Below are 27,142 nucleotides of genomic sequence, written 5' to 3' on the forward strand. Positions count from 1 at the left end.
TTTACTCCTGAACAACAGGGCACCTGGAAGCATACCATGAGTCCTGCAACCCCCTGCTCACATACTTAGTGAAATCCGAAATGGTGTCCAAGCCTCAAAAGCCACAACCGTTTCCTTATTTGGAATATTTGCATCACGCTCTTCGAGTCCGAAGGATGCCCAGAGTGGCTAACAAAACAATTTAGCTCAACATTAGAACAATAAAAATCAACGAAACAATATGGTCCTGTAAACAGCAGAGCAGCTAAAATGTTGTGGCTTTAAAGAGAATTAAAACTGCAAGTTGTAAGTCTAAAGTGATGCTTAAAATGGCCCGGGCACATGCAAAGGATTTCAGCTGCTGCAGAAAAGACAACAGCACTCAACAAGTCTCCCTAGAAATAGGATTCACGCAACCAAAGAGGTTCCTTTTGTTAATCCTCATGGCTGGCGGAACCTGGAGATGGTTCTGTCTGGATGATCCTGATGCTGGGGGGGGGGGGCTCATGAGGCCCTTATTTGCCACCATACACCAACCCCAAAGCCCAGCCTTCTCTAACCTTGGGTCCTCTGATGTTGCTGGGTACCAATGGGAAGGGATGATGGCATTTTTGGACCAACTAACACCCAAGGACTCAAAGTTGCAGAAGGCTACTAATACTGAGAAGCACTGGAAGAGGCTAAGGAGACATTCTTGGGACCCATGCAGAATAAGTCCCTATAACTGCTAATGTTCAGTCCGCAAAACAGGCTCATTTCAAGCTCACCCACCTATTTATTCGCTTCATATTAAAAAAAAATATTAAAAACTTATGGACACCTGTGCACATTCTTTGCCCTTTAAATACACAGGAAGTCTTTCTTCCTCCAGCTCTAAACTCTTATCTGACCAACTGCCTAATAGCCAAAATAAACAGTCCTTTTTGAAGGCTGCAACCATGGGAGGGATGGGTTCAAACTGTTTTGCAGTTCAGCTGGTACTGAAACGACTATGGCTTGAAGACCTGGCCAGATCACAGCTCTATTGATACTATTTATTTTGTATTACTTTTATAATAGATTCTCAATTTATTGATAGTCACTCTTTTTTTTAACCAATGAAATTTAAGTAAATATCCACGATGCTAACTTGCACTTTGTAGGAGAATGAACAAGTGTGAGATAACTTGTAGAGTGGTATCAACAGTTATCAACCTTTTTTAAAAGGAAAGGGCACCTCAATTATTTTTAATTTCTCATCCTTTGCTGTAGTAAGAAGTGTGCATTACTAAAAATAAAAGTGTGTTCTGGACTCTCAGCACCAGCAACTAAAATTTCCTCACACCAATTCATTAAATGAAGCTTTAATTTATTAATCTACCCGTTAAAAGTTTGCAGGTATATTTTTAACATAAGGTTTCCTAATACTGCGTGTGGCACTGACAATATCCCTTGTGGCTATTCCCTAGGAGCCATTCATGTCCCCATTTTTACCCCTGGAAAACTGAGGCTGAGAGACAGTGATAAGATGCAAGGCACTCAGTGTGTGCTCTACTGCTGCTACCTGCAGCCAGCTGATGTCTTGTCTTCTGAGCCCCTAGCAACCTGGTAGATTGAACTTCAGCTATTTAGGCTGCAGTGCCAGTGTGACTGAGCACTGTCCAAGTGTCAATTCTGGCCTGTCAGGTCCTATGAAGTGTTGGCTCCCTTGGTTTGAGCAGTTCAGCTCTAATGTGATGACACTGCCAAAGCTATTGCTTCCTCTCCATGACTTTGACCCAGTCAAGACTGGACGTTTCTGCCATAGATCCTGGGACTCAGGTGCCTGGAGCTTGACCCAAGCCGAGAACTAATTGCCATGTGTCCAAGGCTACTCAGTGATTCCACACCAGAGATTTTCCAGGTCCAAGGATAACACACTTTGCTGGAACATAACATGCACAGCAGGATAAAAACATAGGCAATGCCTACGTAACTTAAAAGGAAGGTTAAAAATGTAGTAAGTTGTGGTGTGGTCTCAAAATGGCAGCAGCCTGAGGACTGTTTCACCCCGGGATGGACTGATCAAACCTACACTTTGCCATGTTTATTAGTGCCTTGCAAACTGGTCTTCCCACAGTGTCAGTGAGTTCAGGAAGCACACTCTAATTTATGACGGTCATGATCCTCTGGGAAATTTGATGGTGCACAACTCCACTGGAATGGATAGGAGTGCCAGAAATGTTCTTGTGCAGAAATGGAGCTACCTTAAAAGTCACATAGGGCTTCACTTCCTTTTTTTAAAATTACTTCGTTTGCACTTTTTCCAGGTCCTTTTCTAAGACTTCCAGAGCCCACCGTTGGAATATTTTCTAAAAGGATAATTTTGTAATCTTACATCTCCAGCCCCTAAAGCATTTCCAGCCCACAGGTCTGATCCGGCACTGCAGGCCTCCCTGTTTTAGGCGAGCCACACCCACCTGCGCTAAAATTGATGTCATATATGATGCCGGGTGTGAGGCAGGTAAAGGCAGGGTGTGGCCAGAAGGGTCTTTGCAAGCATGGCAAACTGGCAGTGGCCGCAAAGCCCTGTTGTGAGCTGCTTCCCGAATGCCTGACAGCTAGCTAGTAGGCTGGCACTGGAGAACCAATCTACGCAGAACTTTTGCCAGCCCTACACTGTACCAAGTACAGAGCTCACAAAATGATTTTGCATGGTGCTTCCCAAACATTGCTCTCAGACCTTTTCACAGGCCACGCCCCCTCTCTCCAGGCCACACCACCTGGTCCTGCTTTGCACCTTCCTTAACAGGCTTGGGCTGGCTGGAATGCGTCCTTCAACTCTGAGCATGTCTCTTGCTTGCCTGGATGGAGGAAAGAGGAGGGGTGTGCAAGTGTGCCTAGAAGATACCCTACTGGACAAAGGGGAAATTCACAGTTGTTGCTCTGGCCACTCTTGCCTCTGGCCCTGCACGCCACTGGTCTGTGGTCCCCCAAGAAGGTTGCCAGGAATGGAACATGGCCCTGGAGATGAAAAAGGTTCCCAACCCCTGTGCTAGACAGCATACGATCCCCATATATCGTACTGGTTCCATCCACCGGGCTGGTAGCAAGCTCTTCACAACAGAAAAGGTTAATAAGGGCTTCCTACTTAAGTTGGAACATTTCCTAGGCAATGATCATTTTCATCCTGCCCTAGCCACAAGTGGCATGTACACCTGAGAGTGGCTCACTCTGGCAGGCCACAGAAAGGGTTGATCTGAAGCTGCAGGACCTCGGAGAGCTCCGAGCCCACAATCTGCTCAGGGAGCATATCCCTATCCAGGCATTCGCTTATGGATGTGTGAAGGGTCCAGCTCTGTGTGTGGAGGCAGCCTCACCCTCTCATGGATGGCACACGTGCCACCAGTCAATATGTGGGTTCAGTCTGAAGGGAGATGCTTCAATGTGTGTGGGATTTCCTCCACTGCAACCCAGATTGGCTAGGGTTCCTGTGCCTGTGGAAATGGCTCCGTTCAGACTAAGCTGGCCACATGCAGGCTGGAGGACAATGCTGCTGCTCTTGTTGGCATCGAGGAGGCAAGGCCGGCTCTGGAGTTCCTGCTGGCTCCTTCCCACATTTGTAAATAAATGCCAAATAGGACTGTGATCTTTATCTAGACTGAGGCCTTTTATTTGGGCCAGACTACCACCTCTAAGCTCTCTGGTCTGGAGCACCCCATTGCCACTCAGTGAGCTTCTCCCTTGTTCTTTATCTGATGTACTGAGCAGATGCTGGGGAGCGTGAGGCTGCTGGTGTAAGGGGGCCAGCTCCTCAAAGCAAGCTAGCTCAGGGGTTGTTGTCTGGGAGTCCTGGTTTGAGGGCTCTGGTTGAAGGGGCTCTAATGTGGTGATGGGCTCTGGGCCTAGGTTCAAGCCCCTTGATAGCTTGGGCTACTTCCCTTCCAGATCCAGCTGGTTTATCCTCCTCCTGTGCCCGAGTCCTGGCTATCATTCACAACCAGGGTCATGACCACGTCTCCTTGTCCTTCCTTCCTTCCAACTCATCTTATTCTCTGGCTTGAAACCCTGGTTCAATCCCTAAGCTCCTTCTGGACAACTGGCTCTTAGACCAGAGGTAGCCAATATGGCACCCTCCAGTTGCTAAGGCTGATGGGAGCTGCAGCCCAAATCAGAAGAGCAGCACCTGCCTTAAAGAAAAGCACAAATTTAAACTGGACCCACCAAGACACAACTAGACACAACGCTTCAGCCATTATTAATCAGGTCTCTTAAGTTATGTGCGCTTAGTTCCTTCAAGCCTGTCCTCACAGGATGTGCATTCCAGAGCCTTTATCACCTTCAGTGCCCCTCTCCAAATCCGTTACCCATTTGTATACCCTCCTTAAACTGAACGCATTACTCCAGATGAGGTGTATGCGGTGCTGAGTAAGGTCTTGTTATTACTTTCCGAGTCTTGAGGGAAAAATGCTCCTATTAACATAACCTAAAATAGCACTGGTCTTCTGTGCCACTGCATCACACCAGCAATGCATATTCAAGTTTTTTTTTTTTTTTTTACAAACCCTATAAACTCTCTCAAGTCTTTGCTGGGTTTACCGCTGGCTAGCCATCTTTATCAACTGATGACTGGCAAAGTCTCTAAGCGCCACAGCACACCCAAATGACATCAAAGAGTGTGCTAAGGGAACCTGCAGCCTCTGTGCACCCTGCACCCCATCCAGAATGGATCAGAATCTCCCCGCCCTTGCACTTATTGGAGGGTGAGCAGCATTGGCAGTAAAGGTCCAACATGCACCAGGAGGGAAACATGATACGCAATGGCCTCAGATGCTCCCACACACTGATGATGCATCCAAGCCATCTGGCATAACGGGGAGTTGTAGTTTGCATGATGTGTTGCCACTCCGGGTGCATCACTCACACACAGACATGTCCAAGGGCCTCTGAGGCCATGTTTTTGGCATACACAAGGCCTCCCTTGTTGTGCTCCCTATGCTAGAGGAGGGAGGGGTTGAAAGGGATCTGTGGGAGTATCTGAGGCCTCAGCACATCATGTGCGCTTTCTGGTGCACACTGGGTCCCACCCAATGCTATTCCAGCCTCCAGCAAGCTGTACAGCACAGGGGGAAGAGGCACACCTGATTCATGCTGGGAGGGGTGCGCAGAGGTCTTGAGACTAATTCATGAGCTCAATGAAATCATGGGGCATGCAGTGGGGCCTACTGGCCTTACCACTCTTCAATTAGTCCAGGAAATCAGTGGATTAATTTTGAGACATCCTTTTAATTAATCCAGCATTTTTAGATTAATTAAAGGATGGGAGTTGGAAAAGTCTCCCCATTGCTAATTTCATCTCAGATCCCAACAGTGTTTACTGACTCTCTGGGCAGCAAGGCTGCTAAGCAACATTTACAGAGAAAAGTCAAAGAAGGCAGCCCTGGGTATGGAGGTTAGTCGAGGGGCAATGATCCCATGGTCCATCAGTTCTCTGGTGCCTCTGCTCACCAGAGAAGAGCTTGCTCACCAGCTTGCTTGCCAAGCCCATCAGCACCACCCCAAGGAGCACAGAGGCGCCTCGTGCCAAGCCAGATGACTGGTCCATCTAGCTCTGTGTTTTCTGCTGCACTGACTGGCAGCAGCTCTCCAGGGTTTGGGGCAGAGGATCGTTCCCAGCCCATTGGAACATGTGAAGCTGCAATCAATGGGATAAAGATTTTGACAGTGCTAAGAGTAGAAGTGGGTCTTTGTATGAGGATGAATGAAAAAGCAATGAATGAATGTTTCATTCCTTACATAGGAACACTGAAAGCGGCCTTATTCTAAGTCAGATTGGTGGTCCATGTGTTTCAGTATTGCCTACACTGACTGACACCCTGGATGGTCGCTGCCGGATGGGGGACATTCTCAGCCCTACCTGCTGGGGATTGAACCTGGGACCTTCTGAATGCAAGGCAGGTGCTCAACCACTAAGCCTATTCACCTTCCTGGGTGAATTGGCTCCTCCAAATTTCACCTGCCTGACCCTCCAAACAAGTAGAAGGTCTTGTCAGCAGTCTCCCCTGCTGCTAGGCAGTCTCCTGCTTCCCACCTCCCTTTCCAGTCCCACACAAGGAGCCTCCAATGGGGCTCCCTCTCCCTCACTGCAAGCCCTGTTCATTGCTAGTCAACCTCTCCACCAAAGCCCCAGGCAGAGCAACCAAGCACCAGGAAACCCATGCCCTTCTTTCCCGCAGAGGGGACTTGCACAAGAGGCTACCTCAAGGGATTCTAATGGCCAGAACTATTGGGAGCATTAAGAGTCTCTTTTGCCACTCATTGCTGGGTTCAGCTGCAGAGTGAGCAGGACTGACGTTGGGCAGTTGGTAAGAGCTGATCTTTTATCCAGAGGACCTCCCTTTGCCCCGATACATAGATACTTATGCACAGCAGCGGGACACACCCATGATGATGTTTCCATGCTTCCCTGCCAGGACACACTAGGTAGAACTAGTTGAGGGGGCAAGGGCAGAAAGTGGGGCAAATTTAGAAGAAAGGCCCATGCTGAAAATGGCTGAGAAACCTCTCCTTACTGAGGTGCTGGGAACACCCAAAGCATGCTGAGTTTTGCAAGGCCACGTGGTTAATTATAGTGCCTACTAAAATTTGCCTAGAATACCGGTCAGGATCACCAACCTATTACACCCACCCCACATGACCTTTCTTCCAATCACAGGATTACTTTTACAGCAATATTACCTATCCGTCAGTCACTTCGCACCCTGAGTTTCCTTAGGATTTAGTGTTACATGGCAGCTGATGGTGAAGAGGTCTAGTGTAGTGGTTAAGAGACTGAGCTCTGAGGTCACACCCACACTGGGCATTTAAAGTGCTTTCATATCAGTTTAAGCATCATGGAGAATCCTGGAAGCTGTAGTTTGCTAAGAGTGCTGGGAATAGTAGCCCTGCGAGGTCAGCACCCGTAACAAACTACAGTTCCCGGGATTCTTTAAGGAAAGCCACAGTAAGCGTGTGACCTGAATCAGGAAGCCCTTCTTCTGCATCTCAGCTCCGCCAGGTGGGTTCCAGGCGAGGAATTCTCTCTGCTTCAGTTCCCCACCTACAACGAGGGGGTACTAATACTGACCTATGTTACAGGGCTTTGAAAACGCTCTCACACTGTATAATTGTGTACTGCTGTCGTGATCCCAGGAACAGTGCAATGAATTTGCCCAAACAAACTCTTTCTCTTGGACACACATCGCTTACAGACTTTGCCATCTGAGGTGGTTAGTTCAGATAGGAGTCTCTCCCTCTCTCCCTCCTTTGGTGACCTCTTTTGTGAGGACAGACACAAATACCTCATTTAAACTTTACTATGATACTGCTATCATCATTGATGTCCCTAAGGGAACAGCAGGAATGGATTTTAAAACCTGATATGGAAAGAAGTGAAAGAATGATTCATGGAGAGAGAAGAGGAATGGCTGGACCAGAGCTTTAAAAGAACACGGGGCTTTTTGAAGCCAAACAATACAAGGAGCTCCCTTTTTACGGAGCCAGACCTAATAGTGCCTCCCATTCAGCACTGTCCACCCTTTCCAGGGTCCCAGACAGAGATCTCTTTCAGCGCTGATTGCACACAACCCTTTAAGCGGAGATGCAGGAAACTGAACATGGAACCTTAGCCATGCCTTGAATTAACAGTGGCATCCTGTTCTGGTGGTTGCCAGGGTCCCTACCTTGATCGCCTGTGCACAAACCAGATAGTGGGACCTTTGCAACAGAGCTCCTTTCACAAAGCAAAGAGCCAAAAAGCCAACGAAACAGAAACTAAATTGGGAGTGGCTAAGGCTGTAGCAAAACTGCAGAGCAAAGGGAATTAACACTGCAAGAACAAGGGAGGAGAAACCCAGAGCAATGAGTTCTTACCATCAGCTCCTGGAAGAGCAATAAGTGGTCTGAGTAGGTCCAGCACGGGCAGACATTTTCACAGGGGCTACAAAAAGGTTTTTACCTCCCCACCCCCACCCTGTCCCCCATGGATGGCTAACGTAGGGTGGTAGCTCTTTGGAGATGGCTCATGGGGAGCCTGAATTGTTATTCAGCTGGGATGGGATTCAGTCTGAAAACTGCTTGTTTCAGGCCATGGGTGGGGTTCAGAATAGAGACATGGAGAACAGAACCTTTGCAGCACTGTCCATGGGCTGCAGGAGTTGGGGGCTTTTGGGGGGGGGAGGAAAAAGGACACCTGTATTTGTTTAATGCTATGATATACAGAATTAAAAGGACTCTGATTTGAGAGCAGCTGCTGGCTGTGAACCAGAGGATTGCATTGCCATGGAGGAGGGATTGTCTCTAGTAAATTAAGCTGTTAAGAGAGTTCAAGCAGCTTTCTCCCTCCTTATGCATCCCTTCCATGACACCCTGACCACTTCATATTCCTGGAAGCCATTGAGTATGCTCAATCTTTGTGATTTTGTAGTTTTCTTTTACTGTCCCTTTAATTTGTGTACTAATATAGATCTGTATATTTGGAGAAACCACTGTTGCATTGATTTTGGGGCTGGGGGTGGGGATTTTACTTCCAAAGCTAACTAGAGAAGAGGCTGCCAAATTCTCTATCGGAAGGGACAAGAACACAGTGCAATGTATTCCTCATCTCTAACAGGAGAGCTCCTGTTCAGGGCTCCAACTAGCTCAGAATAAGAGCCTTGTAAGGCTCTTCAAGGCTTCCAGAAAAGGGGAGGGGGAGGTTTCAAGAAGAACATAAGAAAAAAAGGCACTTCAGTACTCTCCCCAGCCCTGCCCCCCATCCTCAAAACTCTCCCCACCTGTTCTTAGGGATGTGGGATGTTCTTAGGGATTTTGCACCATCCCTCACCAAACCAGCATGTGAAGCTATTCTTTGAAATTCACATTTGCAATGCAGTTCTCCAGCCAAAAAACTGTGTCCATTAGGAGAAACGGCAAGAAGAAGAAAGCATGCATTGGTGGAAATAACATACAAAAATATATTGGGGAAAGTTGCTTGCAAAAAATCTATACATTTCGCAAATCTGCAAAGAAAGAGGAGTGGGATTTTTTTTGTACAGACTATTAAAAAATGTGCAAACTGAAGTGGAAATGGGGTGTGGTAAACTGAACTTGAGACTGGGAAAATGAGAAACTGGGAGAATCCCAAACGGACAATATTCGTCCATCCCCACTTGTGCTATATAGTGCTGGTAGGTAGGGAGGTTTCTAGATAGTAGGAAAAGGAAACATGGGGTGATGAGATCCTCATGGTATGTATGCCCAGGAGTGGCTGGGGAAACCCAGACAGATGGGCGGGGTATAAATAATGAAAATTATTATTACTATTATTATTATTATTATTATTATTATTATTATTATTATTAATCCCCTAAATTAGTCTTCTCCAGTTGTTCTGGACTACACATCCCATCTTGCCCAATAGTCTGGGATGACAGGAGGTGTAGTCCAAAACATCATCATCATATTTATATTTATATTTAATTTATTAAATATGTATACCACCCTTTAGCCATAGATCTCAGGGCGGGTCATAGCATAAAAAAATATAAAGACAAAAAATACATAATAAAAACAAGAACAAACCAAACCAAAACCCCTCTCCCCCAACACATTTAAAAGGATATATGATGTTAGCCATATAGAAGGCACCAATTTGGGGAAGGATACCCTAAGCTGTAAGCTGTGATGAATTCAAACAGGCCAATTCCCTTCTTCCATCCCCGCCCCCGCAGCTGACATCCTCAGCAGTTTATTCTAAATGCATAGATCTGCTTTCCCCATCCAGATCTTTGGGACTACAACTTCCATCAGCCGCAGCCTGCATGGGAGCAGGGGCTAATAAGCAGCATGCAGCCAACTATGTTCCGTGCCTTCTATAGATCTTGGAAGCCACTTAACACCAGTCTCTCTTGAAACCTTAAATAAAAATAAAAAATTGCATACTTGGGGATTGCCCTGAGTATGCAGCCCTATATACCTTCCCAATGGGAATGGTGCCAAGCAAAAGTTGGTATTAGAGGGAACGATGACCAAGAATGGGAGTGTCCTATACAGCCCCATCAAGGCAGAAGACAATTGGGAGACACTATTCTGGCATTGGAGAGATTGGGGTGTTGAAGATTTGCACCTCCTTGCCATGCAATTTTAGCCTCTTTCACATGTTATTCACGTGAAAGGGACATCAAACAAGTACTGGGAATTGGTGTTGCAGTCCTGTCCCGGCCTCTGGCTCTGAGCACACTGCCTGGCCTGGCCTCCAGATCAGTGGTTTTCAACCAGTGTGCTGTGGCACCCTGGGGCACCTTGAATGATGGTCAGGGGTGCCATGGGCAGCACTGGGCTCTGTCCCTCTTTCCTTCCCTCCCTCCTCTGATGCCCTCTTGTGTCATTACCTCCCAAAGGCTTGCATAGCTATTTATTGCAGAAGCCCTGGCTATAAGCTCCACAGGAGAATGGTGCCTCTGGGAGGCACCTCTCTTGGGGTGGGGGCAGCTCAGAGACCAGGGGAGGCAGCAACAGCTGCCCGGAGGACTTCCAAGGAGAGGGGAGAGGAGGCTGAGGGAATGCTCCACAAGGGAGGGTGTTCGTAAAAGGGTGGGAGGCTTCCAGCATTACAGGCAAGGGGAGACAAAACTGGGATCTTGAGCCCCACAGGGGTGCCACAAAAAGAATGTAGTTGGTCAAGGGAGCCATGGACTCAAAAAGATTGAAATCCTCTGCTCTAGATAATTATATATTAACTGATGCACAGGTGTGCATGTGTGCACAGTTGATGACACCAAGACCATAAGAGATTGCTGGATCAAGCCAATGGCCCCTTAAGCAGAGGTTGGGTGGCCATCTGTCATGGATGCTTTAGTTGAGATTCCTGCATTGCAGGAGACTGGACCAGATGACCCTTGGGGTTCCTTCCAATTCTACAATTCTATGAGTCTACCCCCTATGGGAAGCCCACAAGCAGGGCCTGAGCACAACAGCACTCTTTGTCCACCTGTGGTTTCCAGCAACTGGTGTGGCCTCTAACTGTGGAAACAGAGTACTGTACAGCCACTGTGTCTAGTAGCCACCAATAGCCCTCTCCTCCATGAATTCGTCAAATCCTCTTTTAAAGCCATCTAGGCTGGTAGGTATGTCATCTAGACACACATGCAGGCACCGCAATTTAAGGAGGATATTGACAAGCTGGGACATGTGCAGAGAAGGGAAACCAAGATGATGACCCTTGGAGTCCCTTCCAAGTCTACAATTCTATGATTCTATGTCTAGAAGTGGGGTCAGGCAGTGCGTCCTTGTTCCCTGCTGCTTGTGTAATGCTCCCTTTATGAAAGCAAAACATGTGGGCTTTTTTCATGCCACCTTTTTTGACATCGCCCCCCCCCCCCCCGCCTAAGTGATGGAACAGAAACATACAGCTAAGGAAAGACACAAGTTAATAATGCACGTGGAAATAAGACAGAAGGGAAATCCCAGAAGTTAGAGACACCGCTCCAGAAATTTGACACACCGGTTAAACTTGGGTGGTGTTGAATACACCAGATTGGCCTTCCACCCACATTTTCCCAGAAGCAGCCTTGGGCAATCAAGTACACACACATACGTGTGTGTGTGTGTGTGTGTGTTATGTCTGGACTGTTCTCACATTCTGGCCACTCTCCAAATACGTGCTCGGTCTGACTTAGCCATGAAGAGCACAGGAATAAGTTGCAGCTAAGAAAAGTTCCATGCTGCCGCAAATTTAGCCTCCAGTGAGTCAATACATGGCTGCAGGGTGGGTGGGGAGGAGGGCAGCTCAATAGGAAAGAACTGGCCATGGTCAGCTGAGACAGCCTGAAGGTTAACGGTACCTTTTATGAATGTTGTGTAGTCTTCCCACTACCTTGGGCATGGAGGGAACCTCTGCTAAATCCCTGAAATGTGGTTAAAAATCAAAATGCCCCTAGAATTGTTAAAAGGTCAAGGCCCACCCTACCATGACTACAGCTAAGCACGAGATCTTCTTCATGGAGTTGTGAAGCTCCATGAGATGCACGGATGGCTAAAATGTTATAGGCTGCCAGCCTTGTATGTGGACAGAGGTTCATCTGGCTCTGGAAGGGTCAGAATAAAAGGTGGTGAACTGGCTGCTCGTGGGCGACATTGAGGCCCCAACACAACCTCATCGTGCCATGCAGGGGCAGCTTCGTATCTTGAATGGCCAACTGACAACCCTCTCATTGGCAATGGTCCTGACACAGAGAGGCCTCTCAGGTAACCCTGTAACTAGAGGGGGAGAGAAGCAGCTGGCAGGTCCTTTGCCCAGTGTGTATACAGCAGATTCTACCTGGCCAATGTGCTCTGAGGGGTATCTGTGTGTCATCATTGGGCAGTTAGCTTCTAAGCAGGTAGCCTGGATAGAATCCAGCGCTGTAGACTGAAGACATGCTGCTGCTTGCCAGTCTTTATATTTAAGATGCATTTGCACTGATGACATGAATACAAATGTCAAAATGTTCATATACTACTACTAGATCTCCCCCCCCCCCCATTTCTCTACTAGCTAATGACAAGTCAGGAAACCTCAGTTTGTATTCAAAACGGTGGGGATCTCTTCATGTCTGTGACACCATTTCCATATTTTTTTTAATGTTAAAACACACACACACATACACACACACCAAGTTAAAGGAATGAGAAAGATAACAGCAGGGAGGATAAGAAAGGGGTGGCATAATCTAAAGAGAAGGCAGTGTTAAAACATTTGCAAGTTGCTCCACGGTTTTAGGATATGGCAGTTTATAAATGGAAATTAGTTAAGAGCTCTAATTTCAATGGTCAATGGTCAAAAGCTCTGTCTCAGGTGTGGGGCACCTTCGGTGCTCCAGAAGTTGCTGAACTGCAACTCCCATCATGCTTGGCCATTGGCCATGCTTGCTGTGGCTGATGGGAGCTGTAGTTCAGCAACACCTGTAGGGCCCAAGGTTCCGCACACCTGCTCTATCTGGTGCAGGACATGCACGACAAAAGAGGGAGCCACATAGTGCAGCTAGATAAAAACAGTGTTTGCATGTTATATTGCATTTGCCAAGACTCAACCTCAGGGAGGGAGCCTCCAATAGGAAACCTTGGTGTCAAGGGCACTTCCCAGCCAAGGAATGCACACCACAGAGAGTTAACTCTTCATGGTCAAACATAACACTTGCTTCTACAGCTCTGGAGACCTGGGTAGCTATTCCCAGTAATGTGTTTTAAGGAGCAGTTGCAACAACTGGAGACCACTCCTTCTCCACCAGTTGATGTACCTTCACCCTGTGGGCTGTGTGTATGTAGCCAGCGACTATGCCTGCATGGAAGCTGCTTCTGCTCTTCCTGCTTCAATTATCTCCTGGTTCTGGGAGACTGTGGTGCAGGGAAAGCACCCGGCACTTCACTTGCCTAGCTTGCCTCTTCCACCTCCTGCCTCTGATTCTTGCCCCCTGGCTGGTACAGGTCCCCGAAGACCACTTCCCCTGCTCTCCTGAGTCAGACTCCAGCCCCACTCCCCACAGTGCACACTCGTCAGCATCATGCCAGTCCCTGGCGCTTGGGAAGGCGATGGCTACTGGACTGGGTTATTGGTTCTCAGAGTGGGAATTTGCAGGGGTTTTTTTAGCACAGATGAAAGGTAAGAAAGAGGTGACATGATGGAAGCTTATAAAACTATGCATGGCACAGAGGAAGTGGGCAGAGAAAAGTTTTTCTCCTTGTCTTCTAACACTAGAACTTGTGGACTTCGAATGAAGCTGAATGTTGAAGACTCAGGACAGGTGAAAGAAGAGTATTTTTCACTAGCACATAGCTAAGACTCGCTCCCACTGGAGGCAGTGATGGCCACCAACCTGGATGGCTTTAAGAGAGGATTGGGTAAAGTCATGGAGAAGAAGGCTACCAAGGGCTGCTAGCCATGATGACTATGCTTTGCCTCCATGGTATGAGGCAGCAATGCTTCTGAATGCCAGTTGCTGGAAACCACAGGAGGGGAAACTGCTCTTGTGCTTGGGTCCAGCTTGTGGGTTTCCGAAGCGGCATCTGTTTGGCAACTGTGAGAACAGGATGTTGGACAAGATGAGCCACTGGCCTGGTCCAGCAGGCTCTTCTCCTGTTCTTAAGTGGAGATGTGGCATTTTCCTTTGTTTCTCCCAACTCAGGTTTATTTGTGCTTTCTAGTTTATACTTCCCTCACCTTTAACAGCAAACTCAGTCAATGAGTGCTTACAGGACTGGGGGACAAAAGGTGGCCATTGAGAACTGAGAGGGTGGTACCAACATGTAGGGTATTGGTGGGGGGAACCTAGAAGTATCTCCAAAGCATTGAGGGTTGTATCCAACTTAGTGTTACTCAAAGCACAGAAATTAATGGGCCTGAGTTAGTCATATCCATTAATTTCAATGGGTCTGCTCAGAGTAAGGCTAATATTGGATGCAACCCTAAAAACAAAACAGGTAACCCCCAATTCCCAAATAGCACCCCAGTTGGGACTGACAATACTCAGTGTTCTCCAGGAACCATGGACTGTTGAGTGTCAAAAGCAGGGTGGAGAGGAAGGGAAGGGAAGGGGAAACCTGGAGTGGTGGTGTACAAAACAGCTTGTTTCATCCCCTTGCAGTTTATATTGTTCTGGATGTGGGCATGGCAGATTAAATGGCCAATCCTGAACAGGAGCACTCCTGTTAGATTGTGAGAATACACTGGAATATTTTGTAGCAGGTACAACTTTTGCATGCATTTAAAACACCACTGGTGGCAAGAATGAGGGGGAAAGAATACTGGTGAGATTTCATTTTCCTTGGCCATACCTTTACTTTCAAGGAGTAAAAGGGAGGGGGCGTTGTAAGTTTACCAGTGGTGATAACTGGATACACCGAAGGCAGGTTCAGAAGGAGCCAGAGGGAAAACACAAGTGGTAGCTGGTTCTGTGTATCATACTATTCCCTTACCCCTCTTGGCAGACAGGTACCATGGGTCATAGTAACGCTCCTCCAGGTCTCCCAGGGGTTGTAACTACTGCTTAATGATTAGTGTGGTTCTTGACCATTTATGAGTTACAATGGGAGGGGGCAATATTCGGCGAATGCCAACACTCACTTGTGAACAAATGGGTGTTGAGAATTTCCAAAATAGGTCTGCGTCCCCCCACATTGAGGACCTATACGAGCGAACGCTGGCAAAACGTATTTCGGCAACTGCCAACTTTCCCTGGTGTTATCTTGGGAGATTTTGGGGCTGTTGCATTTGGGGTTGTCAGTCTTGACACCCGCCACATTTTAGACACGGATATGCAAAAGTGAAATTCGTGAAATGCTGATATACCGCTAGCGTCAGAATTCCCTCCGCCCCCAAGAGTCACGCTTTGGACTGAGTAGTATTTTAGCAAGAGTTTGAGAATGAGGGAACTGAATGACTGCGCTAACTTACAACAGGACTGTATCCATTTCTACAAGGCAAGGGGTGTACTGGTATAATGAGATGCCACAAGATTCGCTACCAAAGGAGAGAACACCCAAGGCCTCCGCTTGGATGAGGCGTGAGGCATGTTGCCGCCCTGAAGACCATCCTTCCATGCCCGTACAATCAGGTCAACCTGTAAGTTCTGGAGGGAGCAGTTTCCCTTGCCACACTGGGGGTGGGGGAACCACACACACACACACACACACACACACACATGCACACACACACCCCTCCCGAGATCCACGCCAGCAGTGAGCACAAGCAATAATTCAAACTCGACTGCTTCAGCACAAGGGGTGGGGGAGATATGAAGCCTCTACCACTGCAAATTCGTTCTCAAACCACCATTGTCTAGGGCTAACAAGAAGCTCTTTTGATGTGTCCTGAAGATCGGAGCGAGGGGGAGCGTGGGGGGGGGGCGGGCGGGCGGATGTGCTATGGAGAGGACTCAGGGAAATGGCAAAGGAGAAAAATCATTCAGCTACGAGGCAAGACACACAAAAAAAAGCGGGGGGGGGGAGGGTTATCCATTGTAATTTCTGGGCTGGCTCAGGATGATGTCATAATGGCAGGCAGCAAATGCAACGGCCAAATGCTGGGCACCCTGTAAATCTCTCTGCCCATGTGACCTCTAATACTGATTTGGCCGAAATACCAAATATTTCTATCATTTTACATGTAGGAGATCGTTTCTGGTTTGCGAAGCATCACAACCCCTCCTCCATCCACTCTTGGGATACTGCTGCCAATTTCCAGCTGTGTGTGTGTGTGTGTGTGTGTGTGTGTGTGTGTTAGAGGGAGAGAAGGAGTGTGTGTGTGAGAGAGAGAGAAAAGGAAAGGATGGGGGAGGAGGCAGAGACCTCACTCTCTACAAGCACACACCCCTTTCGCTACTACAAAGACATCACTAGCAATCACATTTGCAATAGTACAAATGCTGGCTGAACCACCGCCACCATCTCCTCTTGCCTGCTTTTTCTCGCACCCTCCAGTAAAAAAGAAAGAAGGGAAGAGGGGGGAAAAACCCAGCCCTCTGTCATTTTATAGGAGTTGCCCGGTCCTTTATAGTGTCAAATGGGAACAATGCAGTTAGCCGTAAAATGAATGAATGAGAATGAATGAATGCAAACAGCTAAGCAATTCGCCATGAGAGGCGGCAGTGGTTCCTTCCACTGGTCAAACCATCAGCACTCATTAAAATTATAATCATCAATATCTCCAGTCACTCCGTCGTTCCCCCCACCACCACCCCTCCTCCTCCTCTTCCTCCTCCCAGACAGACAGAAATTATACTCAACAAAAATGGATGCAATTTGGAACAAACCAATCAGAGGGAAAAAAGAAAAGAAAGAAAAGCACCTCTTCCTTCCAAAAGCCACGTTTAAATTTCAACCTGCTGCAAATAAATCCCAAATTGCTAAGAGATATTTTCAAAATATTCTGCAAAAGATTTTTTTCTTTAAATAAAAAAAAACCACCTCTCTCTCTCTCTCTCTCTCTCTCAATATCTAGTTGCTATGCCAACAAAAAGATAGAAAGAGAGAGAGAGAAAGAGAGAGAGAGAGAAAGAGGGCGTTGGGAGAGAATTCTTGACCCCTTCCCCAGACTGACACAGTCACATCAGAACGAGGAGGGGAGAAGAAAAAAAAGGATAGCGGGGCAAGGGGTGTGGTGGCTGCTTACCAAAGATGCTGATTTGATTGTGGCAAAGCGTTCTCGGTTCCGGTAGTGGAGGGCCCGATTCTGGACTGAGTGGGTAGGCCGCAGCTCAGGCCTGCGCTCCCCGTGGCCCACCTCATCCCTTATGAATACATGATCCTGCAGAAATGGATGAAAACAAGGAGAAAGTCCAGTTGTGCTCTTTCTTCGCCGGCTGCCTCTCTTTCACCCCTCTTTTTGCACAAGCCCTGCTGTTTGAAATGCATAGTTTGGCTCTCTGCTAGTCCCTGCAGCTCTCACAGTACAAAATGAATAAGCAACACATTGCAGCCTTCAGTTAGGAATGTCAGCTGATCGCTAGTGGGATGCCTTCTGAATCCCTGGCAGATTTTTTTTTTTAACCTCCAGAATTACATATGTGCAAAAAAGAGAATCAAAAACACAAAGCGCTGCAGAGCAGTCAGAGTCCTCAGAAGGGCTTGCTTAAAACACTGCACCCAAATAATCCCTTTAAAAACATGGTTTCCATGGCTAGCAAAGATGCTGCTGCTGCTGCTGGTGGTGGTGGTGGTGCTGCTGCTGCTCCCTTTGAACACAGAAGCAAGGATCTGCCACATTCCCTTTTCCAGCCTGGATTTTCCTCTGGACTTGCTATCTGCTCTGAAGAAGAAGCATTTCTGTCTAAATAGATGCAGGATGGAGGAGACCAGCCTCTCTGTGTGTGTCTTGTGCTGGAAAGACTCTGTGACCACTCAGGGATCCTGCTTTCTAGTCATGATCGTGCACGGTTCTAGCATTTTCTCTCCATAGCCTTGGAAAGGAAATTTTTTTTACATTTAAAGAGACAGAACACAGTTTAATACAAATGATCTTTGCTAAGTTTTTTCTTCTCTCCTGTGACCCAGAGCTTCAGGAAACAATGACACTATGGCCAGAATTTGTGTTTTAAGTGTCATACTGTCTCTCACATATTTATTTTTTTAAAAAATAAAATGGTTGCATATGTCATTTGGGAAATTGCATTCTTCCAGTGGCAAATGCCTGTGTCTTGGATCTGGGACATGGGAGTTTGAATTTCAGATCATCTGTGGACATGTTGGGTGGCCTTCAGTGCTGTGTTACCTCTCGGCCTCAGTAACTCTTCTGCATAATGGGAATAAATCAGTGACCTACACACTGTGTCATTTCAGGCTATATATTATTATCTGCTACTTATAAATTATTATACATGCCCAGATTTAAACAGACCACTAAAAAGAGAACCCTGTTATTGTAATTTGAAATAAAGAAAAGGCTACTTTTAAGCTGCCAGCCTCCAAGCTAGGGAAACTCAAATTCTTTCCCCCAACATTTTTCAGCAAGGAAGGAGACTGGTTGCATTCATCCTGCCATCTATAGTAGCTCCAAGAAGCAGGGTGTGGCATACTAAGAACCCAAAAGCAAGGGTGGCAAACCTGTGGCCCTCGAGATGTTGTCAGGTTCTGACTCCCATCATCTCTGACCACTAGCCAGAGTTGACAGAAGCTGGAGTACAGCAACATCTGAAAGGCCCTACAGAAATAAGACCAAGCCCATCTAGTCAGACATCCCATTTCCAGTGGCAGCCAGAAAAGTATAAAATGAACTTTCCGCTTTTTCAGAAGTCAGAGCCACTGGATTTTCATTCTTATTATGCGCAAAGGGACCGTAAAACCAAGGAATTGGTTCTAATGGACAAAACAAATAATACAGAACCATGGCACCGACTGGAGATCAGGTTTAAGGCAGCCCATAGGTCCTAAGACTATTTGTTTTAAAAATAAAGAATCAGGATGCTACTTCAGGGGTATTACTCTGCCTGCCCTACATGCACACGCAGCACTTCAAGGGAGTTTGGCCACATACCCTTGCTGACCAGCATGGGTCGCCCAGAGTTTCCTAGGAATCAGAGAGCTCCATCAAAAGAACTGGCTATCCTCTTATTTTTAGGTGCGATCAGAGACTGATCATGCTAGGGTATGTCCCCTTCAAGATCAAGCATGCAAACCACAGGCGATTAATTAAGACCGGCATGAAAAACCCACTCTACTTGTTACCAGGATCTGGTGACTCTTTCAAGTTACTCCAGGTTCCGATTATCCTCCTGAACGTAAACATGTTCAGAATGACCGTTTTCATTTATTACATTGTGTTGATGCTGTATAAAGCAATAAGAATTGGAACACCCCCACCAAATCACTGGGCAATGGACATTCAAGAAGTATTACTGCATGTTGATGTGTCGTGTAAGCAAGGCCCCAGAGGCACTCTGGGCAAGTCATCCAGGTCCTAAAGACTGATCTTCAAAACACAGAAATGGTCCTAGGCAGGGCTGGCTTTTTGTAAAGGAACACAATTAATTTGCCAGTGTTAATGGGTTAGCAAATGCTTTGCTATATCCAGAAGGCTCTGTGTGTCACTTCTTCCCCATCCCTTTCAGCAGCTACTAGCATTTTTCTCTTCTCACATCCATGTGGACCCCATTCCAAACCAGTCTGTACTAAATATCTCTTCGGTACCTTCCAAGTAAGTGCAACCCTAATTATGCATGCTTCAGAGTTTGAGAATCAACCTGCACCATCAACCTGGTGCTCGCCAGATGTTTTGGACTGCGACTTCCATCACCACCGCCTGCTTTTGGCAATGCTGGCAGGGGCTGATGAGAGCTGGGAGCCCAGCAACTTCTCGAGGGCACCAGGATGGAGAAGGCTGTCCTAACAAAACCACCCAGAAGTTACCAGGTGCCAAATGGGCAGCTCCACCATGTTTCAATTCCAAATGAACCGCGAATCTGGAGCAAAATGGTATCAAACAGAGCACTTGTTGCATGTGGGTCTGCTCCTGTTTCCCCATCCCTCCTAATTGACATGGGGCACATAAACAAGCATCAGGACCTCTTACCATTTCCCAGGAGACTTTTCATCGGATTTAAGTTCTGTATAACATTCAAAAAAGCCAACAAGATGGAACAAGGGAAAGTCCGCTGTCCATCCACATAAGTCTAAATGGATTTTGTGAGGACATAAGTACAGAAGGAGTAAGGTCTTGTCATTGGACTATGCAGGAGAGATGTTCAGAAGTTGAGTGAGCACATCCTTGAAACTCATTGATAATGGTTTAAAGCCTTTGTTTCCTATCTGCCTGAATTGCAAACATAACCAATCAACAGGCCAGTGTGTTTCTACGGTATGAAAATAACACTGCGTGGTTGTTATTATTATTGTTATTGTTTGCAGAACCTTTTCCAGAGGCTGCATCCAGGAGGACCTGGGCATCATCGCTTCCATTTTCTGCTCCTTTTTCTTAGCTCTGTAAGTGTAGCAGATCACTAATCGAGAAGTCCTAAGGTGGTGCAGAAGCATCATCAGTGAAGGTTGCTTAACAGCAAGTTACACAAGCACGGCTGGAATACTATCCGGGTGTCTTCTTCAGCATATCCAAGTGCAACCAGTTCTTTGAATAAGGAAGCTTGAGGAAGGAGTCCCATTTCCAGCAAGAGGAATTGACTCACGATGTGTCCAATATTGCCACTTTATGGTTTTCTAGTGCAGAAGAGTCTATGCTTGCAGGAAGGATGCAACGTTTATCCTAGGAAAAACTGACCAAGATTCTCCTTGGCTGACAAGTGATGAAGTGCATCTTTCAGAGCATAGCTGTTAATACAAATAGGGTAAGATGCATCTGGCATGTAACTCGAATGTATAAGCAGCAACTTTTTTGAGGAACTACAATCTGAACTAAACAGGGCTGTTTTCCAAACAAGGAAATTTTGGGGTTTTTTTTAAAAAAAAATATTAAGGTGCATATTAAAATTCAAAGGAACTTGGAAAATCTCATCAACCTTATTTGGAGGCTGAGCAGGGACTCCAACTTCACATCCATTATCATGCAAAAGATTACTCTTATGTGGATGTGCAAACTTCATCCACCGGTGTGATGGATGGGGCCACTTGTGCGAGAAATAAGCAACCTACAAAGGCTACTTGATTGAAGTTGGCCTTATTCTCCATCTTCACCACTGGCAGGTAAGTTTTATGCATGTGAGATTTATTTTTAGGGCCACAGTAAACTACTCTATACTGAGACAAGGACCACCGGTCCATCTAACACAGCATTGTCTACAATGACTGGCAAAGGCTCTCCTTCTTGCCCTAACTGGAGATGTCAGGGTTTGAACCAAAGACCCTTTGCATATGATGTGAGTGCTCCATCACAGAGCAAAAATAAAATAATAAAATAATAAAAAACAACCCACGCCCCAATTTGTTAAGGATAGAGGAAAACAGTGTTTGGCCAGAGTTTGAGAGGCCAAGTCTGCATTTTATTGGAGGAGGCTAATGGTTGCATTAGGGACGTGGGTGGCGCTGTGGTCTAAACCACTGAGCCTCTTGGGCTTGCCGATCAGAAGGTCAGTGGTTCGAATCCCTGCAACAGGGTGAGCTCCTGCTGCTCGGTCCCAGCTCCTGCCAACCTAGCAGTTCAAAAGCACACCAAAAAGTGCAAGTAGATAAATAGGTACTGCTCTGGTGGGAAGGGAAATGGCGTTTCCATGCGTCGCTCTGGTTTTGGTGTTCCGTTGTGCCAGAAGCAGCTTAGTCATGCTGGCCACACGACCTGGAAAAACTGTCTGAGGACCATCGCCGGCTCCCTCGGCCTGTAAAGCGAGATGAGCACCGCAACCCCAGAGTCGTCTGCGACTGGACTTAACTGTCAGGGGTCCTTTACCTTTTTTAATGGTTACATTAACTTACATGAAACTAGCTTCTAATCAAGTATCAAGATTAAATATTTAACCTTAAGAGAAAAAAAATTATGATCCCAGTGGGGAAAATAAATAAATAAATGTCTATCCCATGAACCTATATTTAAAGATACGAAATATAAGTATCTCTAACAGCATTAAAATAACCATGTCAGAGACTGGAAGCCCATAACAAGCCTATCATCAAAAAGATCCTTCCTGCCTACATTGATTTTTTGTTCAGAGACTTTAGCCCCAATCCTTGATGCAAGGTTCAAAATGTAAGGGCTGCTTCAAAATGCAAGCATATAGTATCTCATTGAGTATCCCTATCCTTCTACAGAACTCTACATGTGTCTGGGAGCCTCCAAGAACTTTGGATTAGGGCAGGTAATTTTTAACCATCAATATCTATGTGTGGGCAGGAGGGGACACAGGTAAACTGCCTTATGCTGAGAAAGACAGCTAAGTATTATCGACTCTGACTGGCAGCACCTCCCCAGGATTTCAGACAGGAGTCTCTCCCAACCCTACTGGAGATGGCAGAGGTTGAACATGGGACTTTCTGTATGCAAATTGAATGTTCTAACACCTCCCTTCCCTAGCAATCCTCCTGCTCGTATAAACATAATTCTATCTTACCAACAAATTCTAACAAAAGCTGTTTCCAGTTCCATGGTCTGTGCTCACTAATTATCTTGAAGCTGTTGGGTTTAGAACCCACTGGGAGCTGAGCAAGACCAGAATGGGTCTGGAATGGCAATGGCATCTAGCAATGGTCAGTAGGTTAACAGGCAACAGGTCACACTGTAGGAAACAAGTTCCAAAAAGGAGAAAATAGCCATGTTCTGGAGAACCTGGGAGAGCTCTCAGGAAGAGGGCCTAGGCAATGGAATCTTTGCTTCAGCACCAGCTTGCTTAACCAAGCATCCAAGGAGTCAAGCAAGTCACTGACTGCTCAAGGCCCATCCCCTAGCTGAAAAGTAGCAGTGATATTAAGGAGGTAGAGCTCTGCCTTTGAGTTTAGCAAACCTACACCACAAGCTGGCCACTAACCGAGCCCTTGAGCACAAGCTTACATGGGACTTCAGGTGCTAGAAAAGATGCAGTTGCTTATCATGGCTCCTTGCTCAGCAAATCTGAACTCATCACAGAACTTGTCCCCTGTTCCGCCTCGTACTCTCGTTTTGGTGGTGTTGCAAGCTGCGGAATTCCCCACTCAAGACTCCTACAGACCTGCGCCAACAGAAGAGTCTTCTGCCTCAGAAAGAAGTCTGGGTCATCCAGGACAGGGACCTATTATTTATTTAATTTATATCCCTCCTTTCCTCCCAAAGGAGTCCAGGGCATAGACTGACCCCCTCCATGAATGATACTGTTCACAAACACAGCCCACCACCTCCACAAACAGTTCTAACAGGTGACACATAATTCATTGTCCTGGGCTCCTTTGGGAAGCGTGGGATAGAAATAAATTAAACAAACAACTTTGAACACTTTATTCATGAGCATGCAAGTAGCTCATTTACTAGACTTTTCTTAGCTCTACAGTATCTGGTTTTTCAAATGGATCTAGTAATTCAGCTTCCTCTGTTGCACCACCCAAACCCCTTGCAACTCGAGAGATACAAGTTGCTTCCCCCTAACCTGACCCAAATGCTAATAACCAATAACCTATGACAACTTAATTATTCATCAAGCCCACATTTAGATCCCTTTCTTCTCACTTCTCTAACCGGTTATTTTCACTCTAAGCTATCTGAAAGCTATATTCTGGGCTCCAAGTGAGACTTTTTAAAAAAAGTAATCTTCCATTTTTAATCAGACATAAGACCAAACTGGACAATACGCAACATTCACAACTATATTTCGTATATCTGTAAGTGTATGTGTTGGTGTTTTTTTAAAAGGGGGAGGGTGTTAAATGGTAGCTGTGAATGGGGGCAACTAGAATTAGGACTGATGCACACGGGGAGGGGAAGTTTAACCCTTTACCCCACATGTTGTAGTTCTCCTCAAAAACACCCCCTCTCTCCAGAAGCCATTTGTTGTGGGAAGGAATTTTTATTTTGAGGCAGGGTGGAAGAGAAGGATTAACCACAACTCCCCACCATGGTGCCAGTCCAAATTGGGCCCCATGGCTATTTAATGCACCCCTTCCCAAACAGATATGTGAAAGTTTAACCTTTTGCTTGTTTCTTCCAAGTAAACTACAGTGGTACCTCACAAGACGAATGCCTCGGAAGACGAAAGAGTTTTTCGTTTTTTGAGTTGCTTCGCAAGACGAATTTCCCTATGGGCTTGCTTCGCAAGACGAAAAAGTCTTGCAAGTTTGTTTCCTTTTTCTTAAAACCGCTTGAAGAGGTGCAGTTGCGACTTGACCGTGCTTCGCAAGACGAAAAATTCGCAAGACGAAAAAACTTGCAGAACGAATTAATTTCGTCTTGCGAGGCACCACTGTATATCCTTATGCAACCAACCATAGACCATCTGTTGCTCTCATTTATGAAGCATTTAACTCAATTTCTCAGGCTTCGTTTCAGTTGGGGATGTGGGCTAACCACACAGTAACTGTATTTGGCCATATTCATCCCTTGATACCCTAAGCTCCTTCCTCCTGTCCGCCTCACCAACACCAGAGCCTAAATTTAGATTGTGATTTCCTCGGGACAGACTTCTGCTCATATTATTCTGCAGGTGGACAGAACTACAGAATAAGCAAAGCAGGCTTAGTTGGACTAAGAGTTCACTAAGTAGTCTGCAAGTGAAGTTGAAGACTTTCTTCTAGAGCAGGGGACCTCTGGGGAACCTGTGGCTCTTCAGATGTTGTTTGATTGCACTCCCATCATCCCTTGGAGCCCAGCACTGGAGGGCTGCAGGTTCCCCATCCCTGCTACTGACTCAGGAAGTATGTTCTCATCAAGTGTTCCAGTACTACTAGCAGGTTCTGCTTCTAAGGTCCAGCAGATTAAGACATTCTGGCAGCATCCTCTTACACACCTGTGTCAAAGGACTGCCTCAAATACCTGTTCCTCAACACATCCACAAGTTGCTGAACAAGAGGCTCGGTGGGTGGTACGCTAACGTGTATCTCCAGTTTGTGAGGTCTCACATTAATATCATTGCAGTGTAGATGTTATTTCTCCAGTCACAAGTGAATGAAAATGAGAGCTTGTAGTGGTATGACATGCTTTTTTGGACAGGGTCCAAAACCAACCCCCAAACCTGAGTTATAACTATCTTTTGTAGACTAGTAGTCAAAGGTATGAGGCTCTAAAATACCTTCATCTGTTTGTTTTTTTCGCTGGAAAGAGTATAATACTTAGGGTTGGGACTGCAAGGCACCTTTTCTGATACGTACAACAATCCCTTAAATACATGGATGATATCTTCTGTTTCTTATATAAACTAATTTGTGGTGTTGTAGCTGAATCTGGCTTTGAAATAATTTCCTATATGGAATGATAAGTTTGCACTGGTTGTGCAAGTTGGGTGTCCATGCTCTGGCCACTCTACTGATTTCTTTATAATGAAATAACACCATTCAGAAGCTTGGAAAGCCTCAGGAAGAAGGAAGTTGCTGACACCATTTGAAAGGCAACCCCTATGCCATAGGCACATGGTTTGAAAGGACTGATACATATTGGGAGTGGTTTCTCTTCTGGGCTCACAAACCTCGAAAGCACCCAATTACCAACCGTACATCTCCTCTCACCTTGGCACAAACTCATTCCAGCTCACAGAATTTGTACCCACTCATTCCAGGTCAGTTTGTTGCTTTCCGTATTGCTGGTGTCAGAGACTCTGGAGTCTTGTGCCACCCTATTCAACTTCCATGATGAAAAGTACCTTCTTCTCACAGGTCCCCATCGTGTTCTGCCATTTTGCTTCCTTATGATCTTACCTTGCATGTGAAATCCACAAACTCTTCATTATGTTTTCTCCAGATGGCTCTTTTGCTTCATTAAAATGTTTTCCTTAGCACTTTCAAAATAGCCTTTAAAACCGGAGTGTCCAGAATTCACTTTTGTACTGAAAGACTGGTTGAACAGTTGTACAATAATAAAGCTGGCATTTCCAATTTGCTTGAGTGTTCCTTGATGACATTGTCTTATTTAGGCATACATTGGCTCTGGTAATTAATATATTCTTTGGTTACTTGGCTGCATTTCATGATTGTTTCTAGATATTTGTAATGATTGTTCCTAGATACTTGTAATTTTCTACCTTTCCCACATGGTCATTCCTTTTCCTTATTTTCTAGTATCTTAAAGTTTATTTGGGAATATGAACATGAATTCAGTCTTACTAGTGCTTTTCTGTAATATGCAATTCTACAATACCTACGTTCTTTTGTACCATTTCCGCTCTTAATAGACAAATGTCATTGTACGATACTGAGCCGTCACCTCTAAACTGAGCAAGGAAAGTTGTATGTTCAAGAATGGGATGTTTTCCCCTGAATAAATAAGCACCCTTAAGGACTGAAGGGCGTGTACTACTTTTTCCCAGGCTCATGCACGATGGGGGGCGGGGGAGGCCAAAGTGAAGGGAGTAAATATTACAAGACTTCACCAGAAGCACCCAAAGATTGTGACCTCTGTTCAGCCTGGATTTCACAAAGAAACAAAAATCATGAATACATTCTCTCTCACACAGCCTTCTGATAGGAACATTTATGGAACCACCCTAAGTCCTATATCCCTCTAGGCTTCTTCTCAGAATGGTTGTCTTTATATCTACTTGACTCTCTTCCATGGAGCAATTCTGAGGCCTAGGGGGATGAGTAACTGGGATCTCAGGCAGTGGGTTTAACTAGCTTTGGCAACTATTCTTTGATGCTGCTCATGCGAGCTTCAGGAAAACAGCACAGGCTCCTTGGATGCCAAAGCACTGACAGGGAACATCTTGATTCCGAATCTCCAATTGCTATGAGAGGGAGCAAAGTTCAAGCTGTCATCTGCCACTTGACAAGGTATATAGCTAAAGCTGATGCCTAAGCAGTTAGGAGGCTTTGTGGAAAGAGGGAGGAGAGGCCTGTTCCCCAACCATTTTATATTCCAGCATTTCCCAGTTAGCTGCTCAGATGATGCAAACTTTTAAAAAGCTCCAGGGTCAGTCTCTGCCCTGCTCCACCCTTGGTCTGATCAAGGGGAGCTACTGCTTCTGCACCTGTTCTGTGGCCACACTTCTTTCCTTCACCTTTCTACTGCCATACCTTTACGTTTGAAACATAGGGAGCTGCATCATATCTAGTCAGACCCCTGGCCCATCTAGCTCAGTGTAGCCTACTGACTGGTAGTGGC

General features: G+C 46.0%; 1 protein-coding gene and 1 long non-coding RNA gene across 6 annotated transcripts in view; one reads left to right on the plus strand and one right to left on the minus strand.

Moving 5' to 3' along the window:
* The window catches only part of TAOK3 (TAO kinase 3), a 116,675-nt gene that overhangs the window by 24,539 nt on the left and 64,994 nt on the right, over positions 1-27,142 (minus strand). For all 5 annotated transcript variants that reach the window (XM_083478537.1, XM_083478535.1, XM_083478538.1 and 2 more), the window contains one exon: positions 17,102-17,236. In XM_083478537.1, coding sequence (XP_083334663.1) covers positions 17,102-17,236 — 135 coding nt within the window. The remainder of the gene's footprint in view (positions 1-17,101; positions 17,237-27,142) is intronic.
* Positions 1,384-3,092, plus strand: LOC310695029. The gene is made up of 2 exons (XR_014519873.1): positions 1,384-1,835; positions 2,750-3,092. It is a non-coding gene; the product is annotated as an uncharacterized lncRNA (long non-coding RNA).

The sequence above is a fragment of the Podarcis liolepis genome, assembly GCF_965112155.1.
Source record: "Podarcis liolepis genome assembly, chromosome: 15".
NCBI lineage: Eukaryota > Metazoa > Chordata > Lepidosauria > Squamata > Lacertidae > Podarcis > Podarcis liolepis.